The 19,441-nt window shown below is 37.5% G+C and overlaps 1 protein-coding gene across 3 annotated transcripts in view; it reads left to right on the forward strand.

Moving 5' to 3' along the window:
• Positions 1-2,202: 2,202 nt before the first annotated feature.
• Positions 2,203-19,441, forward strand: part of LOC126335421 (baculoviral IAP repeat-containing protein 6-like) — a 311,044-nt gene continuing 293,805 nt past the window's right edge. For 2 of the 3 annotated variants that reach the window (XM_049998709.1, XM_049998717.1), the window contains exons 1-7: positions 2,206-2,280; positions 2,362-2,628; positions 5,492-5,673; positions 5,759-5,893; positions 7,911-8,164; positions 11,891-12,019; positions 17,628-17,850. In XM_049998709.1, the coding sequence (XP_049854666.1) occupies positions 2,451-2,628; positions 5,492-5,673; positions 5,759-5,893; positions 7,911-8,164; positions 11,891-12,019; positions 17,628-17,850 (1,101 nt within the window). In that variant the 5' untranslated portion in view covers positions 2,206-2,280; positions 2,362-2,450. Of the gene's footprint in view, positions 2,281-2,361; positions 2,629-5,491; positions 5,674-5,758; positions 5,894-7,910; positions 8,165-11,890; positions 12,020-17,627; positions 17,851-19,441 lie in introns of all 3 variants that reach the window. The other variant, XM_049998701.1, reaches the window with a different exon arrangement.

The raw sequence follows: 19,441 nt of genomic DNA on the forward strand, positions 1-19,441 counted from the left end.
TGTAAAATTTTAACTGCCATAGGCAATAAGTCTTCTATGGCTAAGATAAAGGTATTTGTTACAGTCAAAGAATCGTACAATGGCCATTCCTTGACGTGCAAAACCTGGTTAGTAATTGGATTTTAGGTTTAGACATATTGTGCGAGAAGGAGGGCACTATTGACTTCTCCCAACGTAAATGTATACTTAGAGATACGGGCAATGAAATTTTAATTGACCTTGATACCAGGATCTTGATAAATATTGTGTAGTGTACAAGATTCAGTTATTACATGACACTGATGATGTTGATACAGAGACATATGCACTTGATTCCGAGTTTGAGGACTTGAAAACTTTAATTAGTAATAAGTTATCAGAAACCACACCTGCCACACCTGAAGGATGTAAGGAACTTTATGGTGTTTTGTCCAAGTATTTACCAGGTATGGTCAACACATACGTGTATAAAATAGAAGTTAAACCTCGCCAGATTTTCTTCCACAAAACCTATAATGTGCCACTATCACACAGCCCGCTATAGATATAGTCTACAGCTGTATAAATATTATATGCAGCCACTGGAAACATTTGAAGATTTTTGATCGTCAGATGACTGGAAGAATGAGAGGCACCTTTTGTTTTCTAGGCCTTGTCCTGATCGGACCTATTTTGGCTCACCAACATTAATTCTACATTATCTTATTAATACATTCACGAGTTGCAACCAAATGGCAGTCATGATAGCATGATCCAAGACTCAATGTACGTTGCGTGATTTAATTGTTAAAAAATACGTGAATGGATCTTTAACAAAAAAAGGAAAGCTCAATGCCGCGAGTTTGTATGATATTTAATATTCATTACTATAATTCATTGTATTGTGCATGACACATAGTTAAAGATGGAACATTACTCATGAAGAGAGTTGGTAGACACACTTATAAATTATGGTGTGGTAGGATGTAGAGCCTGTAAAACAGCATGACTCTACAGATAATGTTTACCCAACAGGTGACATCCTAACTGGAAGAAGTTTATTTCTGTGGAAACCTAAGGACATCACACACATCCATGCCCGTGGCAGGATTCGAACCTGCGACCATAACGATCGCGCGGTTCCAGACTTAAGCGCCTAGAACCTTTCGGCCACACTAGCCGGCTCACTATATAAGAGCTTGCAAAGACAATAGGAGGCAGTCTCCCAATGTTTTGGCTACAACCTTCTATAAACACATAGGAAGGTTCCTCATCAGTCTCTGGATATATTTTCTCCTTACTCAAGTTTTCATTGTGTTTTTGAAGACTTATCTTGGAAGTGTGATGGCGAAAACTACCTTCAACAGTATCAATAACAGTTTCATGAGGTGCTGGTTCGCTGCTTACAGTCTGAAGCTGAGGAGATGAGGTAGTATGTACATTTTGGTGTCTTGCTACCTGTACGATGTGGAGCATAGCGGATTCCTGTTTCAGTTTCCTGACTGTTGTTGAGACATTTGTTGTCGACAAGGAGGATGCTCACTGACATTGGTTTGCAGTGGTGCTGCTCACAGATGACACCGGGAAGCGTGGAATCCTGATGATGAATCTCCGTTGTTTCCTGATATAGTGTTTGGTCTGTTCGTGGATAACTGACACATAAAGTATCACCTAAAACTTTACCAGTGTCAGCTGGTTCGCCTAAGTCCACGCCCTTGTCGACACTGAGCTTATGCTCAGTCACAGTTGTAATTTCCGCCTATCAGTACTATTAACTGGGTTACAGACACGAAATACCGTCGATAAAGGTATTTATCTTTAATCTAAAATATAAGTTTTTTCCTCTATCTGGTAACATCGAAAATATTGCACACGCCAAGTTGCTAACCAATGATCAGTTGGATTTATAAATAATTTTAGAACAGTTTATTCTTAATTCAATATCTACTGCTTGCTTCACTTAGTCATTAATTTTTTCTGACCATTGGATTTTGATTCACACATCCATGGAGTATACTTTGTCTCTTCGTTAACAGCCTTTCGATTTGTTCATGATATTTTTTTGGATGTCAGTGAAAGCTGTTTCTTCACAGCATCATAGGCGTGGGAACTCCTATTTTTGGAAGTTTTTTCTCACCTGTTTGGCAACTGTTAGCCCAATTTGCGGCGCCATCGTAATAAGCTATGCGGCTTGAAGAACCAAAAATTACGATCGCTGCAATGAGAGTATTTGGAAGATCTTCCAGTATAAAATTGTCAGTGTTTGTGTATGTTATCTTTGTTTACAAATTCATAACCAATGTCAGACCATTGTGACGTTACGTATGTAATTTTGTGGTTGTAATTACTTTAATTTATTGCTGTTCGGTACATCTGCTAGAGACGTGTTGTTGTCGTTTACAGCTCTGACTCTCGTTCGAAGAATTGGAATCTATACTGAACATAACATCACATGACTAACGTAGTGCGGGGGCGAGGATTGGAGATGCAAAATGGCTGATGACGATCCGTGGAAGTTAAAAGAAGACGGCTATTTGAATGTGGAAACAGACTCAAAAAGTATTATATATCACCCACACCTGAATATTATTTTTGTTCTTACTAGAGATTCAGAAGTTAAAGTGCTCGACGTCAATTCTGGAGTAATTTTGCAGAGGAGCTCGCTTTCAGGTATGTCACACGTTGACTTGCTCCGGTTCAGAATGTGTTGCGCTACAGCTGAGTGTTTTGCCTTCATAATTCCTTTGCATTACAACCAGTGAAACAGTTTCGTAGCCCTCAGTAAAGATAGACACTTGATTTAACGAGCGTATTTGATGCCAGAAGAGTCATTTGTTGTGTTGTTTTCATACATGTTGGTAAGCAAGTTTCCTTTGCTCTATTTCTCGTAGAAGTGAAAACATTCTGGTTGCTTGAAGATATTTCTTTAAGAAATTTGTTGAGGTTGTATAATTTTTAAGTATTGCACCATGACCTGTAATCGGTGACACCTCGAAACCATGTGAGATCATGGGACACGAATGACAACCAGTAATGGTTGCTTTCGAAACCGACTAGTACTAAGCTTTCTTCCATAATATTAATGACATTTTGTTTTTTCATCACTTTAAGTGCCTGGTACACCAAAAGTTTCCCTGGTTAGTCTTCAAATATGTGACTTGCTTTGTTCTCAGATACACAACGTTTTGATTCGCTCCATTCACTTGTGTAAAGCAGGAAATAAAATAACGTGATGTTTTGCCAGTTACGTAATTTTTATTTGTCTTTAAATTAGCGGTTCAGGTGTTCCCTATCCGTTTATTTTATGGGTGACCTCACGTATGTTTCATCATACATTAGGCCTGCGACGTAAGTTGCAACCTCTCTCCAGATTGTCATTTACATTACCATAATTTGCTCCTAGAGTATTGGAAATTCCCAAAAACGGTGTTTGTGAAACTGTAACGTCAATAATGGAAAACCATTGCATCAGTATACTTGGTAACACTACTATCAAAGTGGATGACATTATTGGATGTGTCATTGTACACGTTTGTTGGAAAAGTGAGACTAACATTAATATTTACAATTAGACGATTATTTCTGTTTTTGTTTGAGTTATTGCCATTGTCCAACACATCACCAAATTTTTAAATTATGAAGCTTTGTAGTGACAGAGGACGACGTAAAGGTTGTAGAATGCAGAAACTGAGGTAATTTTGTCTGGTAATGCAGTTCCGTTATATCTCTGCTCTAGTTCTCTCTGTAACTGTTAGACATTGGGTTTACTCTTGGAAAGTCTATCATATTGCCATCTGTTTTATTCTGCATGTCTTAGGCCCCAGCATTGTATTGTTGTCTTACATGTTGTGGTTGTAAATGTTGCTCCTTCATAAAGCTTATCTTTTTTGTACGGGATTTGTCATCAAATAGGGAAACATATAATCCATTTTTTTCTGTTTGAATCCATGCCAAATAGTTGGTTAACATATGAACAAAATTTGCAGTTTTTTCTATCACAGTGTTCTAATAATTTCTTTGTCAATGTTTTAGGGATTTGTTTGTATTAGCAAGGTGTCGAGTTTTGACAGTATTGTCATGGAGTTGCTTGAATGAATTTTACAGGAAATTTATATTGTTATCATTTCTCTTATGATTAGGTGTTCCTGTCTCGCCATTGTATAGTTTGGTAGGAAGTTAATTTTTTATGCATTGTTGCTTCATTTGTATCTGAAGAAATCTTTTTTTTTTTTTATTTATTTATTTATTTTTTTTTTTTTTTGACAACTTTAAATGTTGTATATGGTTTTCATGTTTTGCAACAGTCAGATATATGTAAATGTAATTTTACTGTGTTGGGTATCCCCGATTGAGATTTTGATACAAAAATTCTGATAGTTAAAGGTAAATGCCTGACATTTTAATTAGTGTTGTACAAAATATGAATAGTACCACCATGCAAAAGATGACAGTCACTGGAATTTTTTTATTTTGCTATTGCTGCGAACAGGAGATTGTAAAGTAATAAAACACCATTGGTTGTATTCCTTTCAGAACAGCTGAAAGTAAAGTTGTGGCTTACACCTGTCAATTTTTACTCATTTTCGTACAATCTGGCCAGAGTTTACTGTTCTGGCAGAGAATTATGTATCTTCTGGTGTATCACCTCATCTGAAATTCTATGCATGCTTATAATTTCTTATTTGAAATTATCTATAGGATTTGCTGAGATTTTGAAAGTTTTAGAATTTTTAATGTGACTGTGTATTCTGAAATTTATGACAAACAGTAAACCAGTATAATTGCTGCTATATTTCCTATGAGATCGCAGCAGCAGGTCTTTTCCCATGAGCAATATATCAGATAACACAAATTGTTAAGAGATAGCACACGTGAAACATGATATTACATTTAGTGACTTATTGAATCAGAGTTAAATCAGTTAGTCACTTGAGACAGAGTGATTGTGTCTCGGTGCCTGTTGCTCCATATATACGCTTTGGTCTGTTAAAGATCATAATGAATGTTTAGGCAGTGTTATGTCATAGAGTAAAATTATGGGGAGCTTCTCAGGAAATTCACATTTGTGTTGTGTGCAGCGATTGTTGATTGTACATGTCGTCTTAGCTGCAAATCTTACTGAAAAAGTTAAAATTTAATTTTGAATTTCTGATTTTGCTTTATGTTGATATTTCTGTGATACACCTGCTTCTAAAGAGAAAGAGAGTTGTGTCGTACTTTTCCATTAAAATCCTATTTCATGAGTTATTCAGAATGTAAATGTGTTTGTATCAGTGTGCTCCCCCAATCCCCCCCCTCTCTCTCTCTCTCTGAAATAGCTCAAAGAAAAAAGAATGGCATTAAATGTGGAAATGCATGTAGTGGATAAGCTCTGGTGAATGACACTAATTGACAAGTGCCCTCTTCCTACTGTGCATCTTAGTACAAACTTTCTTGTATGTTCATTGCTCTTGCTACATTAGACTTTGCATAATTATAGTCAGTTTAAATTTAATTACTCATTTATTTATGTAACTGCTTCTCGTCTTATCAGCCAAGCCTGGAGGTAACCTTTGTGGAACGTACTTGCATGGACATGACAAAATCCTGTTCACTGATGGAAGAGGATTGGGTGTTAGAAGAGATTACAATGGAGTTATGTTTCTTGACTCCATCCTCCAAACTCCTCTTATGAAACCAGATGACATAGTTAAAATTGAGCTACTCTTATCAGAGGTAAAATCTTAAATTGTTGTTATGTTAAAAATAATATGTTGAAGAAAATGTAATAGTTTAATCACCTTTCTGCTTTATATTGCAGGCCATTTTATTACAACAAAGCCTTCGGTGTATAGAGCTACCTGGAGTAGATCAAACGGCAGAAGTACTGCAGGAATTGGCAAAGAAAATAAAGGAGGGGCAAGCAAAACCAAAAAAAGGGACAAAAGCACAAAAGGTAGGGTGAAGCTTAGTTTTCAGTTCACGGGAGCAGTGTCATTGTTGTTACTTGTGTGTTTTATAGAGCAGTGCTCACTATACTCACTGCGGTCCATGATAGGAATGCTGTATAATTTATTCATATCTGGTTTCAGGTAGCTCTTGAGACAATAACAGACCAGTACCAGTAACATAGTGTATAGCTATGAATGTGTGGCAAGCCATAACACCCCATAGGTTGGAGGTGATGCTTGCCACATTTATTGCACATTGATAAAGCCAAGCATGCTTCCATGTTCTGCAGGGTTGGTATTTCAACGAACTTGACCAGTTGTGCCTGGGAAAGGATTTTGTCCCCCTTGAGTTCTTGAGGGAGGATGGTCAGGTTTCCCTACGTTTTGGGTCTGTGAACTGTGTGCATTGGTTAGCAACCATAGTTGAGGAACATTGTCTGTCTAAGAGCAGGGATTTTGGGACGTGTCCACGTAGATTCTGAAGGTAGGACATTAATCTGTTCAAAGGGGGGGGGGGGGCAGGGGAGGTACGAGGAGAATCCCTTGACCTCATTGTGTGCTGTGCACTGTTGGGGGTCAGATGGCTATTAAGACAAAATGATAGTTAGCAGATGATCTGGGTTAAACTGCGCTTAGGATGTTTGGCAGCTCTTCCACTATGTGCTGTTACTGGCAATTTGTTTCCATTGGTCATAGCCAATAGGGTGACAGTTTATGGCCAGTGGAGATTGTTGAATCTAATAATTTGTTTTGATGGAATAAAGAAGTTGTTTACCTATGTTTTTGACATAGAGTGTGAGATTGATGATGATTGGCCTGGCTGTTGTGGAGTATAACTTGGCTACTGGTTTTGATACTCGTTACTTGTATCATGTGTTTCTCAGAATACGATCAGATTTCTTGGGATATAGTTTGTATTCCAATGTTATAGTGTGGTATGAGTTGTTGAAGCCAACAATTATGACTGGAGCAAAACTGTCTGTGATGATGAACTGATCGGTACGGTAGCGCTATGATCATTAACAAGACTTTGTAGGGTATTTCCAGAATGTCCAGATTTTCAATGTGTTGATTAAGTAGGTACCTAGGAGTAAAGTTTAAATTTTATGAAATATTCTATTTTATATGACAGTATTCTGCACAATATGTTCCATCATGCCGTTATGTAATTTCATATGCATCACATCATGACAATGTTTATTTAGCACTAGTTTCTCATTGATTCCTCCAATGGAAGAGAAAAGTTGCAAGTCCACTGTTACGACAATCTGTGGGGGCAGCTGCCACAACCCAGTTATATTAGGCTTGTCTGTACTATGGTTAAAGTTACTTTGTGACTGAGGTTTCTTGTAGAGCCAGCCAACTATAGTTTCTTCTCGACTGCCATGTGCTTGTTGTGTTGCTGTTTTGTAGTTACCCCCAGTGACTTGTGAAGCATGGCTGGGTTGCATGGTGTCAGCACTGCCTTTCGCCACTGCAATTTGTTGGTCCCAGAATAATTTTAATTGGAGTATATATGGCGTGACACTGCCTGGATCAACCTTTTTTCCCAGCTAGTCTTGAGAGCAGAATTCTAATTGATAAGTCATAGAGTAGTCCCTAGTTGTTTCCTTATGCACATTCCAACAACTGAGTTCAAGTGAAAGATTCCCAAATGGGCACACAGGAAAAATAACAGCGTATTTTTAATGGTGTAGTATGAAGGTGTGTTCTAGAAGATACTGCCCTATTTATAAAGAGCAGTACGTGGTTTTTCAGGAGGATTTCAATCTTGGAAATGATTGTCAACTGGAACAGTTATCATAAAAGCAGCTGCTGTTTTCTAGCGCTCTCTTTCTGACCACAATACCATACCTGTCTTGTTCATTGAAACAACAAAATCAAAATAAGAGTGTGAGGATATTAGTGTCATTAATGTGTTATAAAGGAATTTCTATTATTGGTATTAATTGTAATTTAGGTATAAGTGTATGTTGAACAGCAGAAACAAATTACCTAGCAAGTTCTGTGTAACTGTTTCAGTGGAATTCAGTATGCCTCGAACTGCCACATTGTGCTCTAAAGCTTGTGTGTGCGGGTATGGTGCAAGAACTGAAGCGCCAGAACAAGCACATACCTGCATTGTCAATTGCTTCAGCGGTGAGCGAACGATTGAATTGCTTGCTTGTGCCCCCGGCCTTAGCCGCAGAGAGCCCACCTGTGACGGACCGTGCGTTGATGTTCAGCGAGGCAGCGCGTCGAGACACCTTTGTGAAATGGCCTCATATGAATTACAAGTAAGTATAAATGTTAAAGTCCTACGGATTCAAATTGCGCGCACGCGCTCGCGCGCCCACTCACGCGTGCACACACACACACACACACACACACACACACACACACACACACACATTGTTTTTGTTATTTCATCATCATTACTACTACTACTGTATAGTTAATTATCTAATATAGTGTCTTGTTCCATGGCATTATAGCAGTTTGGAGGGAGGGAAAAACTTAAAACAAAATAGTATACATTTTTCCAACTAGCTATTTTCTTTTCTCTGTAATTTGTAATTGTTTTTGTGGATTGAAGGAGTGAACTGTATTCCACTGGAAGTACTACTCAGTGCCCACATTTTTCATCATCATCTTAAAATCGTGTTTTGTCTTCCATATTTGGTCCTGGTTCAAGTGATTTTCCAATTTCTTACATTGAATGGTTGGGATTTGTTTTGATTGTTTCATGTGATATGTAAACAGTCAGCAGTCAGCCTTAAGAAGAAGAGCAGTAGCATATTGACTCCTGGATTTGTGCTCAGCAGTCTGCTTTTGCTGGTAATTTGGACTGTGTGAACTGTCAGTCTGCAAGATCTATGACCGTTCTTTTTCGTAATGTTTGTTCAACCACAGCACACACACATTGTGGCTGTTGATTCTCCTAAATGTTTGCTGGAGTTACATTTCAGTTGCAGTATTCATTTTTCTTAGTGTTTTGTGATACACTTAATTGATGATGGACTGATTCCTATATTTATTTATGCCATGCTCTGTTTATATCTCACATGTAATAGATTCCAATTTTATAAACAATGTAAAAATGAAATTAGAAGTTGTTGTTCAGATCTGAGGTGTGTGTGTGTGTGTGTGTGTAATTCCTTTAAAAAAATATTTACGGAAGAATGAGAAGACTTGGAGAAGCTGACCTTGAGGAATATTTATCTGGATTATAAATGTAGATGGGAACACATGATCCAGTACTGACCTTATGACTTATCCGGCGAATTCAAGAACTCATAATTCATTGCTGTTCACCTCTTATTTCACATAGCTTCCACATAGGCATTTATTAATGTTAACGAACTGGAAATTCTTGCACTATTGATACATTTTTTGTCTGATTGACAAGGACTAATGTTCCTCTCACTAATTAATGTGAGCAAGATATTCACACTCCGTGCACACTATAAATCGGTAATTGGAGCTATTGAGGTGTTTGTCTAACCTAAAAGATTGTATATGGTTTCAGGTGTGTAAATTTTTTTCTAATATTCCAGTTCTAGCACAAGTAACTAATTCTCTCATGCCCAGTAGTCAGGAAATGAGAGAATGAGGCAATTACACTGAGCCAGACAGATCACATAGGTGTGTATTAAGACCACATGCATTTTCATTGCCATGTTTCCTCACATAGTTTTGTACACAGCTCTGTGGTCAGAGTTCATGTTTTCTTAATCCTGTCTTCTGTAATACTAACTTTGTCGAACCGCATTGTGAGATTTATCTTTGTCCCATTTATAATTGACGGAGTCCCACCAAAATGCTGGGGAAAGTATTTCATTACAGTTCCTTTATAATGTTGTGGAATCTGTGTGTGATGTTTACCTCCATGACTGAGTTTGATATTTCAGCTGGAAAAATTATGTGCATTTTATCAGACCTTTTATCGGCACATAACATACTGCGATCTTTTACTGCAATGTAATTTATTTGTATTCCTACGCATGAGATTTGCCAGAATTTTTGTTTCTTTTTGCCCACATACAACCACTCCAGTGTCACCTTTTGAGCTAAATTAGACCTCTGGCTATACATCAGACCAGTATGTTATCATAACTAAGATTTTGTTTGCATTCATGGGTTTCACAAACTTGCAAGCGAATTGTTAACTATCAACCTAACCTAGGGACTGGGCTACTCTACACATAAGCATGTCACCACGAACCTGTATTTCAGTATATAATGGACACAAAATATTTACCAGCCGGAGTGGCCGTGCGGTTATAGGCGCTATAGTCTGGAACCGCGTGACCGCTATGGTCGCAGGTTCGAATCTTACCTCGGGCATGGATGTGTGTGATGTCCTTAGGTTAGTTAGGTTTAAGTAGTTCTAAGTTCTAGGGGACTAATGACCACAGCAACTAAGTCCCATAATGCTCAGAGCCATTTGAGCCACGAAATATTTTCTTTTTGCACACATATACATCAGAAGTTACATCATCTTAAAAAGCTGACATCTATTACAGTGAAATCTTGCTTTTGCGCTTTTTGAGGGACTTCAAAAAAAGTGGTGTGAAATATGGAAAAATATAAAATGTGGGAAATTATGTTTTATGCCATAAAAGTTATGTATAGGATACCCCCTTTGCATTTTTGCACTTTATCTGTATGTACATAATTGGCATCAAATATTTGTCAAGGACTACTTTATTATCTAATAAGGGTTTATTATCTAATAAACATCGCTGATGTAAAGGGAACTGATAACTGTCTGGGAAGTAGAAACGTTTGACTCTGTTTCATACATCATAATACATGTTTTTGGAAAGCCTGAAGATGTCATTTATTATTTAAATAGTAGTGAAACACTGCACCAGTTATGTATTTTTCATGCATAGCTCGAAGTGTTTTTAGAATTTTTTTCTCATTGGCAAGTGCAAATATTTAAGTAACTATTTTGTGTGGTATTTACATATGTCTTTCTTAGGTTATCAGGTGCTGTGTGTCCTCATTTAAGTAGAAAACCACACACTCGCAAACTATCACTCACATTGTTTGTTTGCGTAGTGCTGTGCCTCCTCATTTAAGTAGAAAACCACACACTCGCAAACTATCACTCACATTGTTTGTTTGCCTGCATCCAACAATGGGAATGAATTCTCGAAAGACGTTTTGATCAGCATGAAAAAATAATTAATCGGTGCTGTTTTTAAACCAAAAGCATTTGAACAGTGCAATGTGAATGAAAGTGCGAACTTGCACTACAAGTGGCCAAATGACGAAGCACGCTATACGTGGATCAAAAAAGGTGTGACAACCAATCACAACAATCACAAAACTGTGCATGCACAGGAGAGTGTCTTGGAAATGGTTGTGATTGGTCGTGATATCTTTATTTGCAGTTTTGAATGAACAAAGTTACTCCCACCGGTCACCACACCTATTTGCACAGGAGATATGGCACTAATTGTTTGAACTTTTGTCTGTTTAATGGTTCAGCCTCCCTAATGTCATGAAACTTAATCATGTAATGTTTGTAAACACTACTTGATAGCCAACGTCATGCCAGCATCATTTTATGTCAATTTTCTTTTTTACCATGGACCTTTAATCATACTGTGTAAATCGCAGAAAAATTAAAAATATGTTGGCACAAAATCAGGTGTGAGTTAACACTGTGGACATAGAAAATTTAATGGGAGCGATAAAAAATGTCGTAAACAGCAGGAAAACGTTAATTCGGAAACATAAAAGTGGGGCTATACTGTTGTCCAGTTGACCCCTTTCTCTTTCTCTTCACGGTGATGGCATAGAGTTGCGTTGTTTATTTTCCATTCATGGTTTCTAATAAAAGTGTTACTTTTTTGTAACAACAGTTTTTAAAAGTGTCAAATTTTAATCTTTTAAAATGTTTCCTCTTTCCATTTTTGGTATGAAGATAATTTGTGAATTTGTCTTTCATTGTGGTGTAGAATTTTTTTAAAAAAAGCTGTAAATATTAAAATATATTTTATTTCTTGCAGATGGGCATTACCTGACCAGATGGCACAAGCAGGCTTCTACCATCAGCCAAATTCGACTGGTGATGACCGAGCAATGTGTTTCACATGTAATGTTTGTCTTGTTTGTTGGGAGCCAACGGATGAGCCCTGGTGAGCTACATAATTTACAGTCTCATATTCTGAATATGCTTTATCACTGCTGCTTGAATTTATGATACACACAAATCCAGCATGGATACTTTTTTTACCTGTGTGAACTTACTCTGAAATTTAGATGCTCTCCTAAATCCAACCATAAATTAATATGTTGAAAAGTTTAGCACAAATATTCTTGGCTGCTCACTGTGCTTTCCTCTTTATTAATTCACTGTTGAGGGGCTATATTGTGCAACATTGGAGGTTGTCTGGTTGGAAGTATTCACTAAAAGTTGTAATTGCTGAAGCAATTGTTTATGGGATATCAACTTGTAGTTTATATGGAATGTGTTACGACTTCCTTGTAAGTAAGAAATAGTTTTCTTTCTCGTTGATAGCTGCTTAATGTATGCTGTACTTAATATTCTAAATTTTAACAGATTAACTTTATCTTCCATACAAAAAGTAGCCATTGCTTGTACTGTAACTTGTATCTAAATTAGTCAACAAGAAAGAATTTAGGCATTTGTTAAAAAATTTTCTTGCTTCTTAAAATTTATTTGGGGATAATGTTGATAGTGGATGGTTCAGCTAATCAGTAGGTTCACTAATGTGTTCTATTTGATGTTTCTGGAATTATTCCTTCCTTCTTATTTTAAGTGCTGTCCATCATCTATCTTATTATCCTATTTATGATATGAATATAATAGAGGGAAACATTCCACGTGGGAAAAATATATCTAAAAACAAAGATGATGTGACTTACCAAACAAAAGCGCTGGCAGGTCGATAGGCACACAAACATACACAATTCCAGCTTTTGCAACCAGCGGTTGCTTCTTCAGGAAAGAGGGAAGGAGAGGGAAAGACAAAAGGATGTGGGTTTTAAGGGAGAGGGTCAGGAGTCATTCCAATTCCGGGAGCGGAAAGACTTACCTTAGGGGGGGAAAAAGGACAGGTATACACTCGCTCGCGCGCGCACACGCACGCACGCACACACACACACACACACACACACACACACACACACACACACACATTTGTAAAGGCAGATTGATGTGTGTGTGTGTGTGTGTGTGCGCGCACCAGTGCATACCTGTCCTTTTTTCCCCCCTAAGGTAAGTCTTTCCGCTCCCGGGATTGGAATGACTCCTTACCATCTCCCTTAAAACCCACATCCTTTCGTCTTTCCCTCTCCTTCCCTCTTTCCTGAAGAAGCAACCGTTGGTTGTGAAAGCTTGAATTTTGTGTTTATGTTTGTGTTTGTTTGTGTGTCTATTGACCTGCCAGCGCTTTTGTGTGGTCACATCATCTTTGTTTTTAGATATATTATTATCCTATTTTTTCATATTAATTTTGACCAACTAGGATCGTGTAACAGCTGAAATTACTCTCCTTTCTTTGTTGTTGTTTCGTATTTTTCCAGAACTCGCTGTTTTTCTCACCACTCTGTCTTTTCGTTTCTTCAGTCCATACTGTTCCTGATTTCTTATTTCTTCAGCACTGAAATCTTTGTGAATTTGTACTCTGTTATTTATAAGAATAAACCTGATGTAAACGAACACAAGTGTGATGATTGGTCATCAGTCATAACTCTCATACACTGGTGTTGTTCCGCTCTTGGAAGTAGGTCCAACTGATGTATTAGCTATCTTATTACTGTGTCGCTGTAAATGAAACTTTAAGACATCCTGATGTATTGACAGCCATCAAAGTTTTTCTTAATCATACTTTAACTATGTAATTTTTATTTAAAAAATCGTACACGGTCATGGTCTCTGTAAGTGCTACTTGTGCTCTGATTGTTCCGCTGTTAATATGTACTGCGAAAATGGATGACTGTGGTTCCTGCTTCTTGGAACACCGTTAATGGCTAGAGACAAGTTGTTCTTGATGTTTTTCGCAACATTACAGAGAAAAATCAGCTTTGACGTTTATCGAGAAACAGGATATAATAAATATACAAGATGGTATTTTAATTATATTTGTTGCGTAATTGATAGCGTCATGGGCTAATAATAGAGTGGACTGGTGGGCGGCGGTTTGAAACCCGGCACGATCTAAAATTTCTTTTTGTTTGGTTTGAATATCTAAATCATTTAAATATGAAATTTATGAAATATGTCGTAATTAACTCATACTTAACCATCATCTACCCCCCCCCCCCCCCCCCTCCCCCGTCCAAGAGAGATGCATGACTTTTAGTTTGTAATTATATAACACGTGCAGAATTCCGGTTTTCATTGCAACTGCACATCTTAATTATCGATAAATTACAAAAGAGTGTTAAATATTTTGAAGTTTAAAAAACATTACACAATTAATTTTTTGGAGAAAATTGAAAAATCAGATAGTCTTTGTCTGAATATGCCCATTGTTTTACAGGATAAATGTGGTCTCTCACGAGCCAGAGTGCTAACAGTCATAGAAACATGGAAAACAATCTTTTCACGGAATCGAGCACCCTGTACAAATGCTGCATTTTTACAGTCATCAACATAATACTGCAATCTGAACCCAATAGAACTGATCTGGAGCCAAGTTAAGGAATATGTCACAAAAAATCACAAGGCACAAAACTTTGTGACACATCGCTGCCGAGTAATGGCGAAATGCAGAACAGCACATCATAAAAGAGGAGGGAGAAATGTGGACTTTATGGTGGCTTGAGATTCTATTGCTGATTGCCTCATTATCAACGTAGCAGCACTGACGTGTCAGAGTCTGATAAGGGATAAGCTCGGAAGTTGCCAGATGACTGATTGTAATGTCTTCAGTGGCCTCAATCTTTAACTACATGGTGAAATCCCAGCAGTGCATTTTTGTGCTGCACATAGCTCATGCAGAAAAATTACCTTTGTTAAAGACAGGAATTCTCATCAATGTCATTTTTAATTACAGTACTATGTTAGCTAACATCAAATGCATGTTACATTTTCCAGCAGATCACATAAGAAGCGCATCACCTAAGTTTTACCATTATTTTCTTCTGTTCAAAAATTAAATGATATTCAAGGCTACATTGTTCTTTGTTCTCTCTTTTTGTGTCTTTTTTTTACAACTGTTCACATCATTAGAGGTTAGTTGGGCCAGGTGACTGGCCAGTGCTTTCCAAGTTATATTCACCAGGAAAGCTGTTGTCTCGTATTATCGCTGAGTCGATGTACACATAAAACGTATCCTCATTATCGTACTTGACTGTACTCAGGACAGCTTGGCTTCTGCTCCATGTGAAATAAAATCCTATGATGTTCCAGCAAATGCAGAAGAATACATAGCGTGATGTTTACATGAGGTTTATCCTTACAATGAACGGAGGATAGTATTTTATTCAAAAATGTTTGTTATTTCTGAGTCTTTGATGTTGTTCTTTCTAGTTCTTTCCTTATTTCTGTAATCCATGCTGTTGTTGATTTCTTTTCCCAGAAAGACAGAAATATTTGTTCCAATCAGGAATATTTGTTTCATTGGCCTATTCTCATGTATTAGGCAGAGGTGTTCAAACCATGTTAATCTTGTTGTAGCCATTACTTCTTATATTTTCTCTGTATTTTTATAGATTTCCTCATTACTTCTCACTTTCCAGCCACCCATAGCTCATATTACACCCATTATTTTTCTAATAATCCATCTTTCAAATACTTACATTCTGTGAATCTTGAAGTTTTCCCGGTGTACAGAATATTAAATGAGGGTTTGGGATTGCTGCCAGATCATGTTGACTTTTTGCCACAGTATTTTGACTGGCAGCTGTTCAGCCATCTTCAGATGAGTGTCCGCCTCTGGAGACTGCTAGTTCACAATGTCAGCTTTATAGCGTGTGTGTGTGTGTGTGTGTGTCTGTGTGTGTGTTGGTGGGCGGGCTTAAAATAGATGGAATGCCCTAATGATCCATCCACTTTCCTACTAACCAAGGCATCTGTTCTGTTCAGTGTATAGTTCATTTTAGGTATCAACATTATGGTCATATGAGTGTGGTAGAGTATTTAATTCTGTTTTTCTACATGTGCATTCTTTGTTGTAAATACAGGCTCTTTGAAAAACAACACCCTAGTTCTAAGTATAAATGTAATGGGGAAATTAATGAAAAATTACATCAATGAGTACATATCATGAAAGAGAATTCCTTCAAGTTTTGTTTAATAGTAGTAGACGTCAGTGTGGGATCCATTTGTTGCCCTGAACGCGTCAAGAAATATTCCACTTCTCGTCACATATTCACCAACATTTCAGGTGTAACTGTCCCAGCCGCCACAATGATTCTTTCCCGTAAATGATTGATTTGTATGAGCTTTTCACTGTACACAACATTTTTTATGTGACACCAAAAGAAAAAGTCCAGTGGGGTTAAGTCTGGGCTTTGTGGTGGCCAAGGTATTGGGCCAGTCCTGCCTGTCCTGGGCAGCGCATGCCGAGAGCCGCATGCACATGGTTACTGCAATGAGGTGGGACACCATCTTGTTGGAAAAACACAAGCCTCTTTCCCACCTCAGTATTGTCGATTTGGCGAAAGACATACTCTGTCAGTATGTCACAGTAAACGTCCCCGTTTATTGTTTTTTCTACAAAAAATGAAAGGACCATTCACACGATTTTCCATAAAATCGCACCAGACGTTAACTTTGGGAAAGTCGTGTTGATGCTGAATAACTTCATGTGGATGCTCTGCCCGCAGATTCTGCAGTTATGATGACTGACTGTTTCAATGACAAGAAATGTAGCTTCATCAGAAAAGAGAATCTTTTTTAAAAAAATTGACATCATCATCATCGTGTAGAAAGTCAGCAGCACTGGTGCCGTCTCAGGGTCAAGTGTACCTGCCAACTGCAGGGGAGCCAAACTTGGAGAGTTGATGAATCAAACACCACAAACTAGAATAGTGTATGTGACTTTTTACAGATTCTAGGACACATTAAAACTAGGGAGTTCTTTTTCAAACATCCTGTATTTGTTGCCAAACCGTATGCTATCTCCATTTTGTTGACGCCTTCATTTACTGCAAATTTTTCTAGTCCATTCTGATGTCTAATTTCTCCAAGATATTTCAATTTACTTACTCGTTCTACCCTAGCTTTAGTTTTGCTCAGTTATTTATTTACACTATATGGTCTTCTATTTATTAACTCCCCTTATTGTTAATTTGTGATGTAACACAGATCTAAGTAGAACAGTACTTGATACACGGACTCATATTTAGAAGATGCAGATTTTAAATCCCCACGTAAGCATCATAATCTAGATTTCCCTAAATTTGTTTCAGGCAGACACTGTGATGTTAAGATTCTACAGCCAGCTCCTTCCGTCTCCCATCAAGGCTAGTTCTATGTTTGTGTTCTAAATGTTGACAGTGCCTTAAATTATCCTTCCTGTTAAAAATATAGAAGCACTGTTAAGTCTCTGTCTTTGGGAATTCAAAATTGAATCTCCTACACCACTGTGGTACATTGCAAACAGTTATCATTTACACCCTGTATAAATATTTTATCTGTCCTTATCACACTTCGTTCCTGATAAGAGATTTATTCTGTACTGCTTGTTAGTGGATAATTGATGCTTTTTGGAGATTTGGTTGTGAATTTTTCTCATTCATAATTTTTTTTTTTATTATTCTGATTTATTGCAGGTCAGAACATGAGCGGCATTCCCCATCCTGTCCTTTTGTCAAAGGCGAATATACACAAAATGTGCCATTGTCGGTAACATATGCAACAGCTCCTGCTGTTTCAGTAGCAGACAGCCGGGATGAAGAAGTTGTTTGCATCAGCACTTCCTCAGTGCCAGATTTGGTTGCCACTGCCACATGCCATGGCCTTGTAACCATTTGGAATACTACCCGTCAACTTAAGGTAAAACACAGCACACAATTTGTGTTCATCTGTGTGCTATGACACCTTAACTTTATGTGTAACGGCTGAGCCTCTATTGGCTAAAATATCAACTTATCTAGGGAAGGGAGCTACTGTATCTGGAAATTACAGGCAAATGATAAATGAGATGAAAGTTCCATATGTAAATTGTTAACGTTTGAGAAAGCAGCGCTCTTAAAAAAGTATCAGCGTCCCCGCTTGTAGTTTATGTCAGTATGATGATACGTAGCATGTTAATGACCACATTTAAAGAATCAAATAGATTTGCAAACAAGATCATTACACCACATGATATGATCGCATGAAAAGATAATACTTGTACAAGGTAACAGGTGTTCGCAGACTTCTCTCTCATTAAATTTGGAACATTTTTTACAACATGGGAATTTCACGATGACTCAGCATTAACATTCATATTTTGTAAACACGGCACACCACACTATAACGCTGTATGTGTTGTACCTATTAGGGATGGGAGATGGGAACTTGTGTATTAGGGAACTTGAGAACTTCTCATTGCGTGTAATACATGCCTTATGAGAATTGGAGAAAATTAAACATACTTCTCACATCATGATCACCCAGCAATATGATAATGGCAAGAAGCTTTCATCTTGTCCAATGAAGAACTTGCTTGAGCCATGGACAGAAATTTGGCCTTCTGTTCTCCAGTTGACATGAATAATAAAGATATGTGTGGGGTATGAGGAGTGTCTGTAGGCCAGCAGTCTGGTCACTGATGTAAAATTCCTATGTTAATCCACAAGTAACTACCTCAGATTTTTCAGCTGTGTGAATTTCTTGTAAGAACAGTTGAAAAGTTGCTACAGGAAATAAACAGGAAAATTGACAATCAGGTTTATGAAAAGTTGTAAATGTTGAACATGTTTGGCGTAAAGGAGGCTACTCACTGAAAAGCAAAAGGGTTGTGCTGTCGATAGGTACACAAAAAAGAAAGAAAATGCAATAGCTTTCAAAGTCATCATTTGACAAGATAGTGCGAGTTGTAGATCTTTTGCAACTGGATCTGTATCTTATACCTAGATTGCCGATTCTGTCAAGAACTATGACCAGAAGCACAATAAAATTCTTGGCAAATTTTAATGCTGATTTCCTCTTCTATAAGACAACCCAGCAGAGATACGGATGTTGTTGCGATATGTAGTGTAATTGATAATGCATTTGACTACAAAGCAGATTATTTTATGTTTCAGGGTCATAAAGTTTTTAAAAGTGTTACACAGAACTCAAAAATAGTGTTAGCAAGAAATAATTTTGCAGTTGTTTCAGTGGTGGAATGTACTATATATAGCTTTGCATTAATTTTAGCTGGAGAAATGGACAACTGTTAATAAATGCATTTAATTTGAGTACACACAAATGCTTTTTTGGAAAGCATTGCTAGTGATAAAGGTATCACCAGACTAACAACACATCAAGTTGTAGGATGGTGAGGTATGGTATACAGACAGATATAATTGTGAATGAGCTTTATGACAGTAGGAGCAGAATCTAGCCAGTGATGTTATAGGCATCACGTGACTCAAATGTAATGTTGTAGCGGACTTTC

This window comes from Schistocerca gregaria, chromosome 1 (genome assembly GCF_023897955.1).
Source record: "Schistocerca gregaria isolate iqSchGreg1 chromosome 1, iqSchGreg1.2, whole genome shotgun sequence".
Taxonomy (NCBI): domain Eukaryota; kingdom Metazoa; phylum Arthropoda; class Insecta; order Orthoptera; family Acrididae; genus Schistocerca; species Schistocerca gregaria.